Raw genomic sequence first — 18830 nt, 5'->3', positions numbered from 1 at the left:
ATCTAGAGCTAACTTAATGATAAAAGTCTGATGATTGTCCTTGTTTTCAATTGAGCAATGACTTTTTTTTGCAAAGCATCCAACACTTTTATCCACAAACTTTTAATCTCCAATTATACAAACCAGTTTCTCACAGATCCATATCAGATTGCTATTGCAAGAAATATCATTCCAGTTGTTTAAATTTCCTATATAATCCCAGGTAGTGACGCAGTCCTCTTCACCGTATTGTCCACCTCCATTATCAGGCTGTGAAAGATGATCCCACCAGAACCTAACAGGTCAACAAACAAGGTTGTTAATGTTTGACATGATCACATCCTACTCATGCTTTGCTATTCAGTGTGCTGCTGCTGGGATGTGGACCTGATAGGAAATGACAGAGAGAAGTCTGATTATAAGAGCCACAGCACCATCTGCTGGTATAACTAGATAGTTAGCTATAGATAGTTAGTTACTTATAAAGTGTATTGTGAGTGAACATGTTGCCAATATGCTAAATGTCAACTAAACAGTTGTGAATACACTAGAGTCTAGACATACAACAGTTATTGTGTTTCTGTTTTTATTTAACCAGCTTTATGCCTTACTCGAGGGACAGTGGAGCTCCAGTGATCCATTCCCATGTCCCTTCCTTGACTCTGTCAGTCAAACCAATCCAGGCCCTAATTCTATCATTGGTGACGCTATAAAGGAACTCCTGTTCAATGAAATAACAGAAAATCACATATTTATGTATTAGTTTTGTATGTATTCTAGTTATGGCTACATTAAAACCTGTCTTTACGCATATCCCCTCTCAGAACACCAAACTCCAAAAGGGGTTCCTCACACAGTGTCGGCCATAGTACACTGCAGTGCTTCTCGAGCAGTTTGGGATTAAGTGCCTTGCTCAAGGACATAATGGTAGAGAGGGTGGGTTTAGTTTATGAAAACAAACCAGACATTCTCATCAGCCTAAATTGGATTTTAAGTGCAAATACCATGCTAACATGCTAATCCAGTGAGTTTGCATGAAACATTTAGGAATATATCAACACACACACACAGTACCTGTTCCTCAGAGCTGTCTATGACCACCAGATCAGCTCCCATGGACCTGCAGTCGTTTCTAGCATTGTCCCAAGAATCAGACTTCTCAGAGAGGAGATAACAGCTAAGAGTGAACCGTGTCCATCCTGCAGGACAAGTCCCTGTAAGAAACAATGAAACATAGACAAGAGTAAGGGCCAAAAAGTGCAAAAGTGTTCGTGCTTTCATGGCCACGCTTGCTTCATTGGTCAATTAACACAAGGAAGATACACAAATAACACTCACATAAGCATACTTACTCAGTCTAGTAGTCATGTTGACAAGGCTGGCATTCAGCATGTCTCTCTCTTCAGTCAGGGAGGAAAGTGTGTCATCACTGGCCTGGAGTCGCTCAGTCAGCTCGGCTTTGAGAGCGGAGACTTCTGCAGCTGAACATCATTTGGAGTCATAGTTTAAAATCAAACAAGAGACACTTTTATGTTCATTTCGTTATCTCAGAATCAAAAACCAGAGCATACAAAAAAGAGACAGAGGCAAGCTCAGTAGACATTTTTAAACTGCAGCTGAAAACATACCTTATCAACGCATCTTTTTATCTGTAATAGGATGAAGAATGTACTTGTCTATCTATTCATTTTCAAAGCAGCTTTTAATCATTAATATCTCCCTTTTATTGGTCTTCTCTTTGTTTTCATTTTTATTTAAATTTATTTAAATAATCTTTATCTTTTCCTTTTTTTATTATGGCTTCATGGAATTATATATGTATAATTTACATGCCGCCTGTACGTGTAGTAATATGGTTTATTCCCCCAAATGAATGAAATGTTATCTTATTTACTGATTGTCTTTTATGTGCCAAACTCTCAAATCACTGAGCTACATCCTGACAATGTATGCAAATACAGATTATTTCTTCCTTTGTTTCCCCCCTATTATGTTTCTTAAACAAAAACCCTTTAGTCCCTTGAACAAAAACTACCTGTTGTAGGCCTATCTAAATCATCCAGAAACAGGAAATAGATTTACAGAAGTTAAATTGTTCCCTGCTAAGGTCCTTAAAAAACGTTTTATACGTGTGGAAATAAGACAGAAGGAAAATGAAGTCAGGACATAATAACAATATTAAAGAACTAAACCAGACATCCCAGTAAAACACAATCAGATAAATGCTCCAGGAATCATAACTCTGATTCCTGAATGCCATTTAGACTCACAGTGGATGGCGAGGCCAACGAGTCCAGCCAGCAGGCAGACACTCAGCAGACCCAGACACAGAACAACAGCTCCATGAAATCTCCTTGGACCTAAACAGAGAGAAGACAAGTGAATACAATCATAGAAACAACAATAAGACCAGACTTTGATATCATTCTTAATCAAAGATCGGTCTGCCAGCCTCACTCACTCGTCGTCAACCACTTATCCCGGGTCGAGCAGCTCCAGCAGAGGACCCCAAACTTCTCTTTCCAGGGCCACATCAACTGGGGGATCCAGAGGTGTTCTCAGGCCAGCGTGGAGATATAATCTCTCCATCTAGTCCTGGGACTTCCCCGAGGCCTCCTTCCAGCTGGACGTGCCCCTACGGAGGCGCCTTGGGGGGCATCCTTACCAGATGCCCGAACCACCTCAACTTGCTCCTTTCAGGAGGAGTAGGGGCTCACGAATGACTGAGCTTCTCACCCCATCTCTAATAGAGACTCTCCCACCCTCCTGAGAAAACCCATTTCGGACACTAGCCAAAATCTCGTTCTTTGGGTCATGACTGTAGCCTTCATGACCATACAGTAGGTGAGGGTGGGAACAAAGATCGTCTGGTAGATCGAGAGCTTTGCCTTCTGGCTCCGCTTTCTTTTCAAGACCCCGAGGTATATGAACACCTTCACTCTGTAACCCACTCTGACTCACCAAAATCTCTTACCTGTCTGATTGGTTGAAGGTCTTGGGTTGACAGGTTTAGTTGCACGATCAACATTGACATAGTATTCGTCTTCCATCGCTCATAAGGTGGACAACTACTTCCTATAGTGTCAGCTCTGCAATACAAGGAAAGGACAAAACTCCAGTTGGTTTCTATGTCTCATTGCTTTAACTTTTGAGGAAGTCATGATTTACGCTACATCATCAGCTCCGCCCGTCCCTTACACCCCACAGTACCGCCATCCTTGTCCACACCCTGATGATATCATGCATTGATTACTGACACTCCATCCTCTTTGTTCTCCCTCTCAAGTCCATATGTAAACTCCAACTGGTTCAGAACTCTGCAGCTCGCATCATCACCAGATGATTCTGTTCTTTTTAACTCTGCCCTGTTACCAGCCAATACACATAAATACCACACTCATTGTTTTAACATATGAGGAAGTGTAAAGTTCTATAGATGTTGAAGACATTTAGCATGTTTTCTATATCATTTTTCAAATGTTGTTTCAGAAAGAGGATGTGGAGCAGCTTGCCTTCCTCCATCTTCTCCTCCTTCCTCCTTTCCAACTGCAGAACCAGAAGAGTTGCGACCAGGCTGGGATACATATTATAGCCAAGGTTATCGGTCTGCCATAGAAAATGTGCATATCCATCAAGTGTTTCGTTTTGAAAATACTAATGATCATGCCTAAAAACCCTGATGAATATATGGAGACATTTCAATCTTCTTAGCAAACGTTATGGGGTGTGGAAGAGGTTGTTTTTTTTTGGATAATTTTTTTGTAATTTTTTGATACAGAGAACCGAGCCTCTGTGGGGTGACTCTCTTACCATAACAGAATTGAATATGTTCTTTATACTGTATGGCGCTTACCACTACACCACGAGCGCCCCCCAGTGGTAGAGTTGTTTGATTACATCATATATCGGCTATAATGTGTATCAATCGGCTTTATTCAGGAGAGTCAAGTTCCATTTAAAAGACATACAACAGACAAGTTAAAACACAAATAGCAATGTTTCCACATAGGTGACTGGTAAAGTAGGCATAGCTACTCTACTGAGACGAGGATTAGACAGCAGCATAAAAATAAAGTTACATGAGAATCATTCAGCCGACAGATAGGCCTACATAGGCCTACAGCACATTTCTCAAAAGAGCATGGAACGTGTTAACATTACAAAACATTTCATTTGCACTGTCTGCACCACCTTGGTTTCCTGAGAAATATACGCATTCCATCATAATATGCAACTAATTAGAGCTTCTCTTTGGAGGAGGTTAAGTATGTCCACCAATAGAGGGCGATACAAAACCAGCCGCTCAATTCAAACTTGTATTCTCTTTTATTCTGAAATCCGGAAGCCTTCAATGACCCGGAGGAAGTTGATAGTAGGACGTTTTCCGCCATAAGAACGACACTGATTTAACGACAGGATTAAAAGTCTCTAAACAAAACGGTAAGAGTATATTTGAAGAGATGAAGATAGTAAAATGAGAATACTGAGTATCTCTATAAACACAGGGGAGACAAAGTGTGGTGTTTTCAGCCAAATGGCTACCAGCTTAGCATGATACGTATTAGCAGAGCAGCTAACTTTAGCTCATCCAAACCAAACACACATGGCCTAAAATTACACATCATGTTATTGTTTTAATAGACTGCTCCAAGGGTACAATTGACCAATTAATACTTATTTATTTAGCTTAGTTATGTCCGGTCATTTAACATGGTGCTAACAAGTCATTGTACTTGAACTAAAGGAACATTTAAACTCTTGTAAAAGTCATGAATATTTATATAATAAAATGCAAGCAGTGTCCCGACAGCACCTTAAAAAGTTTCCATAAACATCGACTTGGTTAATAAAATGTCTTAAATCAATATTGCTAAAGTGCCAGGACGCGAAGGATGTGATGGATAGGTTCTTTTCATTGCGTCTTAAAAATTAGAAATAATTGGTAGCATTTGTCTTTGTGAAATAAATCACAAATGATGGTGTGATCTGATGATATGATCTGGTGGTAACTCTGACCACCCGTGGGTTGTGTACTGTGCTTGTTTGCTGCCTAGCACAGTTGTTTTCATTATTTAAACAACTTGTATCTACAGTAACTGTCCCCCATGAATTATAAATATGTTGCATAAAGTCCCCACCTATTCTGCAAGAGAGGCTGAGAATGATTTCCAAGGCCAATACACACCCACTCTGTGTGTTTTACTTTGTTTGTTTCTGAGGCCCCCCCACCTCCTCCCTGCCCCACCACCTCCCTGCCCCACCACCTGTCCCCATTATAAGGAAACCTGCAGCATTGAATACTGATGGACAGAATTGTACTTTTTTTTTCAGTGATTTATTTTTCTCTTTTCTTTGTGTATTAAGAATCTGTGATATTTATTATAATTGTAAAAGTGCATATATGTTTGTCAGGTATGGACTCTCCAGGCAGAAGTCGAAGTCCCAGTCCTGCACAGAAAGAAAAAAGTGGTGAGTGAAGCCTATTACTATTTCATGATGTTGTTGTAGTTACAGTTGCTGTAGTGTTGATATTCATCGAATAACGCTTTTCTCTCTCTCTCCCCCTCTCTCTCTCTTCCCCCACCCCCTCCCCCTTGCTCTTTCTTTCTCTCAGTGTCTTCAGATGGCTCAGAAGACGAGGTCAGTCCAGCAGCAGTAAAAGAGACCCAACGTGCCGGCTCGGTGGAGGGAAGCCCCAAAGAGAAGCCCTCCCCTCAGGCTAGTCCTGCAGCAGAGCGCCCCCCCTCCAAGAGCCCGGCGTCTGGGAGCGAGGCCTCTAGGAGCGAGGCCTCCAGCAGTGATGACGACAGCACCAGCAGTGATGATGAGGAGCATACCGGGGCACTGAGGAAGATCAGGAGCAGTGTGGCTCAGATCACAGTAAGGCAAACACTTGTGTGGATTTTACTAGACTGTTATTTCATGTGGTTACAACTCAGAATCACTACTGTTGACTTCCTGAAGTTGTTTAGAAAGAAGTCTGTTTGAAGGATTAGAGAAAATTCTACTGGAGAAACTTGTGTTTTTTGGCCGTGTAGCCTTCTACTCACAAAGTCCAATTCAAAATAACTTGAGTTATACATCTTTTTCTCATGAGTTAGTTTGAACTGGAGCTGCTGTGTTATCTCCCTGATTTATGTCCAAGTCAGATTTCTTTTGGCAGTGTGTTTTTCTGTCCGCTCCTGCATAATGCAAAGGGGAGATTCAGGGAATTGTAACCTGTATAAACTGAAAAATCTCTGTTTTATTTGTGTGTCCAGAGACCCAAATCCAAGTCCAAGTCTCGAGAGAGAGACAGATCCGCCTCCAGAGAGAGAGACAGATCCAGATCAGATTCTAGAGGTCGGTCCAGGTCTAGAGACAGAGAACGCTCCAGATCAGGAGGACGAGACCGCTCCAGGTCCAGAGAGAGAGACAGGGAGCGCTACAACAGAGGACGCTATAACCGGTAACACACACACACACACACACACACACACTCACACACTCACACACTTTATTTTTATTTATTAGGATCCCCATTAGCAACACACCGGAGTGAGAGCTACTCTTCCTGGGGTCCGAAACATAAAATATAGACCACAGACAATCACGTGTTTGACATTATGTCATATACAAAAATAAAAGAAACAAATAAACAACAAGAATTAAGACTAATACACCGTTTGATTGGCTTGTAGTCATTTTAGTATGTGAAGCTATTTATTAGTTTAAGATGACGTGATCAGGGCTTTATAACAACCGTGAAACGGTAACTTTGAAGGAAGCTTTTCTAACTTCAAACAGTGTTCCAGGGATCACGTTTCCCCATGAGGAAAGTTTTGTTTGTTCATTTATGAGAATATATCTTAGAAAATGTTCACTTCTCTGACAGACTTAATGTAACCTAGTGCACCTTTAATACACTCATCAATTTTCTCTCGTTATTCCACTCAATACAAAGTTTTGAGCTTATTCTAATGAAAAAATTAAAATTAGTTTTGTGTCTCCTCTCTGTTCCCGCCAGCGACCGCTATGACGATCGCCGCGACGACAGAGGCGGGCGCTTCAACCGAGGGCCCAATCGGGACGGAGAGTCGGACCACAGGAGGCGTGGCCGCTCTGCCTCCCCAGCAGCAGACAGACAGGAGCCCGCTGCGGGGGCATCGTCTGCAGAGCCGCCAGTCAAGAAGAAGAAGGAGGAGATCGACCCCATCCTCACCAGGACCGGTGGAGCGTACATCCCCCCCGCCAAGCTGCGCATGATGCAGCAGCAGATCACTGACAAGAGCAGGTCAGACCGAGTATGATTATTTATCATACTGGAGGATCTTAGACATTTTCAGTTTTACTTCATTAACAACGTATGCTGTATGCTTCACGTCCTCCATCTGTTTGGAGAAAGATAGATTTTATTTCAGGCAGTTTTTTTTTTTTTTTCTCAGCTCTATTAAACCTCTTTGTAGCGACTTGGAACTCGCTCCAAAGAGATTATTCATCATAGTAAATATTAAATATCTTCATTATAAACCAGCGTAAACACCATTTTATTTTGTCTTTTCAAAGTAAAGTTTTCAGGTGATCATGGTGCGTTCAAGTTTCCTCTGACTTCTGAGAATTGATTATAAGCTTTGATTTGAGCTCTTTCATAAAACAAAAATGGTAGACGACTAAAAGTAAGCAAACATGCTGTGAAAATCCCAATATGAAATTGTAATGTAGTTTCACTGCTCATAATATCCCAGCTTCTTATCAACACTTCACACTGGGGCCTCAAGACGTGTCATTGAAATTTGCGCCGTGTATAATATAGTCTGTGAGTGTTGTGACTGATGCCCCGCCCCCTCTGTGCAGCCTGGCCTATCAGAGGATGAGCTGGGAGGCTCTGAAGAAGTCCATCAACGGTCTGATCAACAAAGTCAACGTGTCCAACATCGTCATGATCATCCAGGAGCTGCTGCAGGAGAACATCGTCAGGGGCAGGTGAGCAACCACGCACAGCAACACACAACTTCACAAAACAACACTCTGAAAGGTGCTACGAGGAACTTTGAAATATTCCTGAAACGCTCTCATTTGTCTTCTAATGATCATAAATTACTTTAGCAAAATACATAACAGCAAACGAGAACCATATATAGTTTTAACAGCTGGCGTAGTAAGAACACTACCGCTTTTGTCCAAAGGGGGTGCAAGTATTAACACAAACTGAAAGTTCCTAGTTGCAGCTTTTTAATTAAAAGACCATCACATGAAGGTTTGTGTTTCACTTTGACAGTGTGTTGAAGCTGTTTGAGATAAGGATTTAATTTAAGGACTACTTTGTTGTCTTCGTTGAAATCATTTTCTTGATTAGAGTGAAACGGGGAAGCTTTCATTCCTCGGTGTACGATAAGAGAAAGAAAAGTCTGAAGGTTATTCGCTGACTGACGACTCACTGATTACTGTGTGTGTGTGTGTGTGTGTGTGTGTGTGTGTGTGTGTGTGTGTGTGTGTGTGTGTGTGTGTGTGTGTGTGTGTGTGTGTGTGTGTGTGTGTGTGTGTGTGTGTGTGTGTGTGTGTGTCTCAGGGGTCTGCTGTCTCGCTCGGTGCTCCAGGCCCAGGCAGCGTCTCCCACCTTCAGCCATGTCTACGCGGCGGTGGTTGCCATCATCAACTCAAAGTTCCCCCAGATCGGAGAGCTCATCCTCAGACGCCTCGTTCTCACCTTCAGGAAGAGCTACCGCCGCAACCTCAAGGTACCCGTCTGTCTGTAAACATGTGCACTGCGCAGGGATAGAGACGGTTAAAGGTGCTATGAGGAACTTTTAAATATTTCCGAAACAGTCTAATTTTTCCCCTGATGGTCATAAATGACATGTAACAGCAAACGAGACCATCAGTGCAAAGATTGCTATTTTTCTATAGTTCTTTCTTAATGCCTTTTATCATGGGTACGCTCACCCAGGAACAACAGCTTGGGTGGTAAAAACACTACCGCTTTTGTCCAAAGGGGGTGCACAACTGAAAGTTCCTCAGAGCACCTTTAAGGATGCAAAGCATAGTAGACGCATAGAGAATAGTTTTTCAGTGAAGATTCAAACCTCTATTAATTGTTTCCTCCTTACATTATAAATAGTATATATACATATATAATTGGCTTCATTAGCTAGTCATAAAAGTGTTGGTGCTGTATTAAAATCAGTTTGTCGTTTGTTTTTACAGCAACAGTGCCTGAATGCAGCAAAGTTTGTTGCACATCTCATCAACCAGAATGTGGTAGGTCCTTCTGTCTGAATTTAACATTAATGGACATTTGGAGTGTTGATGTTCAACTCTAATGAGCTGTTTCTCTGTTTCTCTCTCTCTCTCTGTCTGCTCCCATGTCTCTCGCCCTCAGGCTCACGAGGTCTTGTGTCTGGAGATGCTCACTCTGCTGCTGGAGCGACCCACAGACGACAGTGTGGAGGTGTCCATCTCCTTCCTGAAGGAGTGTGGACTCAAACTGACTGAGGTGTCTCCTCGAGGAATCAACGGTAACATATATTTACTGCTTCTGCCTTTGTTAAGTGGTGTTAAGTTGCTCTTTTAGGATGTAATTGTATGGGTTCATTAAAGAAAAAAAATCACCTAGGAAAAGTTACAACACAGAAGTCAGCACCTTTGTCTGTAAACCTTTGCATCTTTCTTTAGGCTGCCTTTAGATTATCCCCCCAATCCATGTTGGTAGTTTTGGCCTTAACCCATTGATGACTATGGCAATCTAGGATGCATGTCCTTAATGCCTGAGGGTTTTCTGAAAAAATAGTACGAACTGTCAAGTCTACCAAAACCTTAATATCTAAGCCTGTGTAGCACATAGAAACATGAAATAAAATACATTTAAAAGTTAAGGTTCACAGGTTTTATTTAAACATGCTCCCTTAGCGCTTACAAACCAACAAATATTTCAAAAAATCGTCAAAATTAGATGAATTAGAAAATTATTAAATATTGTTAATAAATAGATGCAATGTGTTGTGTGATTTTCGTCAGTAGTCTATAGTAGACCTTGATTCTGCGCACCAAACGCCACTAACTGTTCTGTCGCCGACATAGCCGGCGTATTTTTTTTATTATTTTGTTTTATTTTTTATTTTTTTGATTGACGTGATTTTCGGCAAACCACAAAACTTTTGGGTGGTCACGTGGTCTTAAAAAAATCAACAAAACCCACCTCATGTGGATTTGAACCAATGACAGTGCATTCTATGCTGGGAATGCCATGAAAATTAGATAAAGTAATAATGCTGCGCGATGCAGCATCAGGCAGGAGAGCCAATGTGGCATCGCGCAGCAGCCGTCATCAATGGGTTAATGTTGGAGAATGAAACTTGTGATATGTCATTTGACCTCAAGCAATTTTGCCTGGTAAAACAAATAATAATAGTTAAGATCCCTGCTTCAATCTGTGCAGTCTACTCTATGGGGGATGACGTTTCTACTATATAAATATGTTCTCAGGGCGAGAGCTTCCACATGTAAATATACAGGCCCCATAACCCACAACAATGAATCAGAAAAGTTTCCTACAAATTATGCGTGTGTGTGTGTGTCTCTCTCTCTCTCTCACTCTCTCTCTCTCTCTCTCTCCCTCCCCAGCCATATTTGAGCGTCTCAGGAACGTGCTCCACGAGTCCACCATTGATAAGAGGGTGCAGTACATGATCGAGGTGATGTTCGCCATCAGGAAAGACGGCTTCAAAGACCATCCGGTGGTCCCAGAGGGGCTGGACCTGGTGGATGAGGAGGACCAGTTCACACACATGCTGCCTCTGGACGACGAATACGACACGGAGGACATCCTCAGTAAGACCCACAGACACAGGCCCCTTACCCTGGCTATACGACTCAACTCAGAGATAGATGTAAATGGGGGGAGCTTGTGTTGTATAGTTTTAGTTTATTTTAGTTTCACATACAAACACTATAAAAACACGTAGTAGTAAAAAACAAAATACATGTGTGGGTGCGGCACAAACCTGTACAGGCTTAAATAGAAACTTCACCCAAAATACATTATTCATATTGGAATACAAAACACGAGCATGCGTAGTGGTTAGAGCGCCCGCCAATAGAGCCTCAGTCCTCAGAAGCAGCAGACCACGGGTTTTAATCCGGCCCGTGGTTGTTCTCTGCATGTCATTCCCTCCTCTGCCCCATTTCACATCTGTCTCTCCAAACTGTCAAATAGAAGAAAAAAAACATTAAAGAAAATGCGCAGAAGAAAAAAGTGTAAATGTTGCCCTAATGTATGTGTGTGTTTGTGTTCACTCAGATGTGTTCAAGATGGACCCAGACTTCCTTGAGAACGAGGAGAAATACAAAACCATCAAAAGAGGTGAGAACGTGCACCACAAGCAATCACACCGTGGCCAACCGTCCAATCGGCTGTCACTTCCTCCCACAGTTTGAATCTGACCAGCTATGTCACTTCCTGTCAGATATCCTGGACGAGGGCAGCAGCGACTCCGGAGAGGACGGAGACGGCAGCGACGAAGAGGAGGATGAAGAAGAGGAGAAAGACGAGGAGGGAGAAGGTGAGACAGAGGGGTTGTTCTCTAAATTAAAGGGTAATTCCACTGTGTGTGTCTTTAAAGGACAAATTATATATACTGTTAAGCCTTTGAGAACCGTTTGTAAAATGTCCCTGATGATGTCATAGTGATGTCATACTCTCGCTTTGTCTCTGTCTCTCAGAGGGTGAGAAGATGACCATCTATGATCAGACTGAAGTCAACCTGGTCGCTTTCAGAAGAACCATCTACCTCGCTATACAGTCCAGGTACACACACACACACACACACACACACACACACACACACAGTAACACATACACACTCACTCACGACACTGGGTGACTATTTAGTCCCTCAGGAAGTTGGCAGTTATTTAGAGCTCCTACTATATTTGATCTAATATTTTAAGCGGTGTGTACGTGTGTGGGCACGCAGCCTGGTTACCATGGTTTCATTGAGGATCAGTTCACAGGTTTGGAGAATAGGATGAAACACCGCAACAGCTTGAGAAAATGACTCACACACACACACACACACACACACGGCTCACAGTTGGACACTTATTGATTGAATGTGTTATTGATAAATTGATTGATTAGTAGTTTGATTGGTTGAATCTTTTTTTTTAGTTTGGACTTTGAAGAGTGCGCTCACAAACTGATCAAGATGAACTTTCCTGACAGCCAGACGGTGAGTACACACACACACACACACACACACACACACACACACACACACACACACACAAGTTCACAATTACAAACAGTTGGCTTCAGTAACGCAAACACACACACATTAATGAGGATAAATGTGAAAACTGTTCTCTCTTAGTTTCTCCACTGAGGATAAATCTGAAAGTATCAATGACTCTGAAGTAACATCAAATTTCACTGTCAGTCAACAAAGCTACAGTGCTGTCATAACTTAAAACTATTTGAATGCCAAAATTCATCTTTGTCCTTTTCCAAAGAGTCTCATGAGAAGGCAGCATGAGACTTTCATTCAAACACATGCAGAATGTAGGAAAAAATATCTGCACCTGTCCACAGCCTCTCACTCTGTTAACTAAAGTAAAATTCTGTGAAATTTGATCATAAAAGTCAAGGGCAAGGCAAGTTTATTTCTATAGCACAATTCAGACACAAGGCCATTCAAAGTGCTTTACAGGGGCATAAAATACATCAAGAATGGACATTAATAGAAATAGCATTTAAGAGATAGTAAAAATAAAGAAAGTACATCAAGATTAGACATTAAACATCAAGACAGCAATGAAAATAAAGTGACTGACAATATAGTTATTTTCTTTATAGGCTATTCAGCATAATTACTTTCATAGTTTCAATCTAATTAAAAAATATTGAGGAATCTGTATTCACAAAACCAAATATAAATGTATTTCGAGGCAATCTTCGCCATACATTACACATCATGTAGGCTGATCACATCCATGTCTAGGGACTGAAGTCTCTTTCCCCAAATTCGATTTCCATTCAAGAAGCTGCGTGGATTTTGATAATGAATTCTGCACTCATTGAGCACAAAACTGAACACCCACAGGCTCCGGCTTCTTTAAAGTGAGGATGAGCTGCTTCTTTCTGTTGTATTTTTTATTTTTTTGTGTGTGTAAGACACGATCACCTCAGGGAACTGGTGATTGGCACATTTCAAATCCTGTCTGACAGTTTAGGCGGCCGGTGGATTTAAAAGACTGAGAGATAAACTGGTGAACAAATGATCCCGTTTTGGGAGACTTACATCTGTAGCACCTTTTCATGTCAGTACTTTTTTTGAGCAAAACATGAAGAGCTTTTAGTAATATTAATCGTAAATGTAACCAAAGTGTGTGTGTGTGTGTGTGTTTGGGGTTAGAGCTGGTGACCTTGTCAGTCAGAGTTTCATCAGCATCGGGACTGAATCACACGACACAACAGCTGGAAGACACACACACACACACACACACACACACACACACACACACACACACACACACACACACACACACACAGAGCCATCTCACACACACACACACACAACCACACAGAGCCATCTCACACACACACACACACACACAACCACACAGAGCCATCTCGCACAAATGTATACAAACCACACTGACTGACTGAAGTGTCATTTCTCTCATTTAATCGACGAGCTTTCACATTCAAATCTACCAGTCTGATAACATCCTTTGAAACAGTTTTCTAACATGTTCTTATTGGATTCAAACTTAAAATCCAGCTGATTCTGATGGAAATGTCATAGCTTTGCAAGTGTTATTTGTTTATTTACCAAGGTAATTGAAACAAGGGGGGGTCATTGTAATTCGTACAAAGTTTTGTGTTAATCCATTTGTTAAGATAAGATAATCAAACACATAAATCCCACTGACCTGCCATTTTTAAGTATGAAAATTACTTTTAATGTGCATTAAGCAGATCTAAAAATGTCTGCTTTTGATAAACCATGTTACAACAAAGAGAACGTCCCTAAACAGAAAATCAAACAGGACAGTGACATTTCCAGTGAGAAGAGATGATTTTAGTGGAGCAGACAGACTGGAAGGTCAGCTGTGTGTGTGTGTGTGTGTGTGTGTGTGTGTGTGTGTGTGTGTGTGTGTGTGTGTGTGTGTGTGTGTGTGTGTGTGTGTGTGTGTGTGTGTGTGTGTGTGTGTGTGTGTGTGTGTGTGTGTGTGTGTGTGTGTGTGTGTGTGTGTGTGTGTGTGTGTGTGTGTGTGTGTGTGTGTGTGTGTGTGTGCGTGCTGCTCTCTGCCTCCTCCGAGCAGGTGGGCGCTTTAAAGAGCATTCTGAACTCACCGTGCTCTTAGGAAACCTCATGGGATTACCAGGGTTCATGAGAAAACATCTTAACACCGTGTGTGAGTGTGTGAGAGACATGGCTGCTATCTGAGGACAACCCAGCTGCTCTTTACACGTCAAAACAAATCAGGCCGAGCTGATGCACCTTGTGAACTCTTATGGCTGGTCTTTGTGCATATGTTCTTCACTGTTTTGATGTAGGATATTTCATGTTTTTGTCTGAACAGAAAGAGCTGTGTAACATGATCCTGGACTGCTGCGCTCAACAGAGGACCTACGAGAAGTTCTTTGGTCTGCTGGCCGGGGTGAGAGACACAGACACAGACACACACACACACACACACACACACACACACACACACACACACACACACACACACACACACACACACACACACACACACACACACACACACACACACATACACACACACACCCTTCCTTCTTGTGGTAATTGTGTTTAAATTGTGTTATCTGGGATTCAGGGTGAATTCAGTTATTTTGACCACCCTTTGAATTTAACTTATTACAAAGCACCATAAAGTATATATGATAGCAATGAGGTATAGTAGCTGTCTTTTTGAGTCACGACGGCCCCTTAAAAAAGTTAACAGGCCTGTCTTCAGTCTGGGTATCTCCGCACTCCAGGTGACTGCTGGTTCTGGCGTCTAACAGTGAATTATTAACAGCACGTCTAGGGAGGGGACACACTGAAAAAAAGAAAAGAAAAAAAGGCTCTGAACACATTTTTGAGCTCTCTGTTTTTTTTTGTTTTTTTTATACAGATATCTTGTCCATAAAGCACATGTAAACGCAGCAGGAGGATGAATTGGTGTGCATAGTCTTTCTGCTCTGTTGCAGCTTAAATTGATTATTCAATAAGGTGTCTGCGCTCTATTTAGTTGAAGCATCTGGTGCTGACAGTCCATGTACGGTCTGTAGTTTCTGACTTTGCATGACAAGCCCTGCTGGTTGTGCAGGTTTGTTAGCCATAATTGGACTAAAATCAGCACATGCACATACGTAACATAATGAGATCTGTAATAGATCTGTCATCCAGTCCAGACCCAAAAACAACTGCTGAACTCCTTGTAACTACAAACTGGACTAACTGAAAACACTTGCTAACACTTTTGTGTGTGTGTGTGTGTGTGTGTGTGTGTGTGTGTGTGTGTGTGTGTGTGTGTGTGTGTGTGTGTGTGTGTGTGTGTGTGTGTGTGTGTGTGTGTGTGTGTGTGTGTGTGTGTGTGTGTGTGTGTGTGTGTGTGTGTGTGTGTGTGTGTGTGTGTGTGTGTGTGTTCAGAGGTTCTGTCTGCTGAAGAAGGAGTACATGGAGAGTTTTGAGGGGATCTTTGCCGAGCAGTACGAAACAATCCACCGACTGGAGACCAACAAACTGAGGAACGTGGCTCGACTGTTCGCTCACCTGCTCTACACAGACTCTATACCCTGGAGTGTAAGGACACACACACACACACACGCTGTTGTTCATTTTAGTTGATTCTCATCCTCACTGCTACCATCTAATCAGTTTCTCTGTATCTCTCTCTCTCCCTCCCTCTCTGTGCCTCTCTCCCTTCCTCTCCCGCTCTCTCTCTCTCTCTCTCTCTCTCTCTCTCTCTCTGTCATGTGTGAATGTCTCTCGCTTCCTTCCTTCCTCTCTCCCTCTCTCTCCCTCTCTCTCTCTCTCTCTGTCTTGTGTGACTGTCTCTCTCCCTCAGGTGTTGGAGTCCGTCAGGATGAGTGAGGAGAGCACGACGTCGTCCAGCAGAATCTTTGTGAAGATCCTTTTCCAGGAGCTCTGTGCCTACATGGGCCTCCCCAGACTCAACCAGAGACTCAAAGACCCGTACGAACACACTCACTCACTCACTCACTCACTCACTCACTCGCACACACACTCGCACACACACACACACACACACTTTTTTCTCTATATTCAAAGATACGTGTTACTCCTATGATGTAATGAACAGTAAATTATAAACACTATGCTTCAGCTTTTTATTAGGCTCTAGACAAAATGCGCTGTTGTAAAAATAAAACAACAAATGAACTGACATCATATTTAATGGCAAACTTTGCGTTTTGTGTTTGCAGGACTCTGCAGCCGTTCTTTGAAGGTCTCTTCCCTCGTGATAATCCCAGAAACACTCGCTTCGCCATCAACTTCTTCACCTCCATTGGACTGGGAGGACTGACGTAAGAGGCTGCTGCTATTTAAAAACATTGTCTCTTGTTTTATGTTGTGAGACGTTATATTTTCTACAAACTGGATTGATTTTACTACAGGGTCAGGAATATGTTATACTGCCTGAAAGCACTTAAGAAATGATATTGTTATAATGAATAATTTGTAGGCCAAATTCATATTTTAATCCTTTGCCCGGTATCATCATGAAACGGGTATTATATTGCCTTTTTATATTAATTACAAAGTCTTAAATGTTTGATGTTTAAAAATTTGAAAAAACACCAGATAAGGGACCTACTTTCTTGTTATTAAAAGGAAGAAATGTCTTTGTGAACATGATTTTCGATAAATTGATAACTTTCTCTTTTCTCTCTCAGGGATGAGTTGAGGGAACATTTGAAGAACGCCCCCAAGATGATCATGACCCAGAACCAGCAGGTGGAATCCTCTGACTCATCGGACTCTGACTCCTCCTCTTCCTCGTCTGACTCCTCCTCCTCCGACTCATCCAGCGAATCAGATTCCTCCTCCAGCAGCAGCAGCTCAGGTATAAACTTGAATATTTACTTATTTACCCATTTACCTGTTTGCTCACTTGGGATGGCCTAGAGGGAAAGGGGGCCGATTAGTAACCACAAGGTCGCTGTTTCGATACCCGGCACCAGACAGGAGAGTGTTGCTTGTAAAACTAGTAGTGGCTGGTATTACATCTACGGTGCCCACTATCTCTACCATTGTGTCCTTGAGCAAGGCACTTAACGCTGTACTATGGCTGACCCTGCGCTCTGACCCCCTCCAAAGTGTCGTAACTTGAGAGGGGAAATACGAAAAGACAAATTTCAATGTGCCTTGTGTAAATTGGCTAATAAAGATAACTTAACTTAATTCCTAGCTTGCTTACTTACATACATACTTGCTTATTTGCTTACTTATTTCTTAATTGTTTTCTTGCGTGCTTGCTAACTTCCTTTGTTTGTCGCTTACTTGCATTACTTATGTACCTGCTTATTTACTTGCATGCTTGCTTACTTATTTCTTAATTGTTTTCTTGCGTGCTTGCTAACTTCCTTTTTTTGTCGCTTACTTGCTTACTTATATATTAAAAGTCAAAACCCAATTTCTATTCATGGGTGATTTTCTTTACAACCAAATGGACGGATGAACGAGTCACCGATTGACTTTATTCCCCTTTAATCCTCCCCAGACTCCGACTCCAAACACCGGAAGAAGAAGAAGAACAGAAAAGAACCGAGCGAGGAGAAGAAGAAAAAGAAGACGAAAAAGCCGGAGAAGGGCAAGAAGAAGAAGAAGACCAAGGACAGCAAGAAACCTGCGGACAAGAAGAAAGACAAAGCCAAACGCAAAGACGACAGCGACACGGGGGAGGACAGCGCCGACGCCAAGCTCTCCAGCAAAGAGAAGAAAGCTCGCGCACGTGAGCTGGAGGAGTGGGAGCGTGCACGTGCCCAGGAGGCGCTGGAGCACGCACGTCTGGCGGAGCAGAGGGAGCGTGCACGAGAGGGCTTCGGACGAGGCAGGCCGATGGAAAGAGGAGGAGGAGGAGGAGGAGGAGGTGGAGGGGGAGAAGAACAACAGCAAGAGGACAGGAGGCGAAAAATGGACGTTCAAGCTAGTAGGCCCGGAAGAGACGCAGAGAGGGAGAGAGACCAAGGCAGGGAGAGAGAGAGAGACCGGGGGAGGGAGAGAGACAACGAGGATAAGAGGGAAAGAGAGCCAGAGCGAGAGGCGCCCAGGGATAGAGAGAGGAATAAAGAGAACAGAGACAGGAACAGAGAGGACAAGAGGAGGAGGTAAACGTCTTGGGTCCTGAAGCCACCGGTGATGGACTGATAAATGACAGACATGTGAATCTTTCATCTTTAACGTTCTGTCGTCCTGCTCTTCTTTACCACATCCTGTCTCACTCTTTGGTGTTTTGGATGTGGTAGCCGTCTCTCCCTCTCACTACTTCTTCTGTCTGTATTTTCTATTATTGATTTTTGTTGTTAATGAAATGTGAAAAGAAAAAAAAAACATTAAAGTTTCATTGAGATGTTTTTTTTAATCTGTTTGCGACTTTTTCCAACTCCCGACTGACAGCACAATATATATATATTTTTTTTGTACAGTCACAGGAAGCTGCTCCTCACCATAGAAACAACAGATTTAAAAGATCCCACTCTTATGTCTGTATGGCAAGTATGACACTGGATCCAGCAGCTGGGTTGCTTTAGGTTAGTTCGGTAAGACTAGAAACAGTGGGGAATCAGCAAGCCCTGCTTTGTTCAAGGTTTAAAGAAATACCTACCAGCAAATTAGGTG

The 18830-nt window shown here is 42.3% G+C and overlaps 2 protein-coding genes across 2 annotated transcripts; one reads left to right on the top strand and one right to left on the bottom strand.

The window, feature by feature from the left end:
- Positions 1 to 339: 339 nt before the first annotated feature.
- LOC307258846 (C-type lectin domain family 9 member A-like) lies at positions 340 to 3029 on the bottom strand (the record flags this gene model as incomplete). The annotated part of the gene is made up of 5 exons (XM_080038512.1): positions 340 to 366; positions 1054 to 1193; positions 1332 to 1460; positions 2250 to 2339; positions 2954 to 3029. 5 exons carry the CDS (start codon positions 3027 to 3029, stop codon positions 340 to 342), a joined length of 462 nt encoding a protein of 153 aa, XP_079894638.1.
- A 1310-nt stretch (positions 3030 to 4339) lies between these two features.
- cwc22 (CWC22 spliceosome associated protein homolog) lies at positions 4340 to 18530 on the top strand. The gene is made up of 20 exons (XM_080038575.1): positions 4340 to 4419; positions 5392 to 5448; positions 5594 to 5859; positions 6240 to 6427; positions 6986 to 7252; positions 7813 to 7941; positions 8528 to 8696; positions 9163 to 9216; positions 9338 to 9473; positions 10579 to 10785; positions 11255 to 11317; positions 11421 to 11516; positions 11677 to 11761; positions 12125 to 12185; positions 14542 to 14619; positions 15618 to 15770; positions 16036 to 16163; positions 16415 to 16516; positions 16886 to 17055; positions 17713 to 18530. Exons 2-20 carry the CDS (start codon positions 5394 to 5396, stop codon positions 18321 to 18323), a joined length of 3018 nt encoding a protein of 1005 aa, XP_079894701.1. The 5' UTR covers positions 4340 to 4419; positions 5392 to 5393; the 3' UTR covers positions 18324 to 18530.
- The last annotated feature ends 300 nt before the right edge of the window (positions 18531 to 18830 follow it).

Source organism: Ammodytes marinus (genome assembly GCF_949987685.1).
Source record: "Ammodytes marinus genome assembly, chromosome: 12".
In the NCBI taxonomy this organism is placed as follows: Eukaryota; Metazoa; Chordata; class Actinopteri; order Uranoscopiformes; family Ammodytidae; genus Ammodytes; species Ammodytes marinus.
Note: the sequence above shows the minus strand (reverse complement) of the source record. Positions and strands in the feature narration are given on the sequence as shown.

What these genes read in the sequence shown, in the direction of transcription:
- cwc22 (XM_080038575.1), top strand. Translation starts at nt 5,394, where the DNA reads ATGGACTCTCCAGGCAGAAGTCGAAGTCCCAGTCCTGCACAGAAAGAA. An exon ending in TACCTCGCTATACAGTCCAG is followed by an intron (nt 11,762 to 12,124) that starts GTACACACACAC and finishes CTTTTTTTTTAG; the next exon opens with TTTGGACTTTGAAGAGTGCG. An exon ending in CAGACTCTATACCCTGGAGT is followed by an intron (nt 15,771 to 16,035) that starts GTAAGGACACAC and finishes TCTCTCCCTCAG; the next exon opens with GTGTTGGAGTCCGTCAGGAT.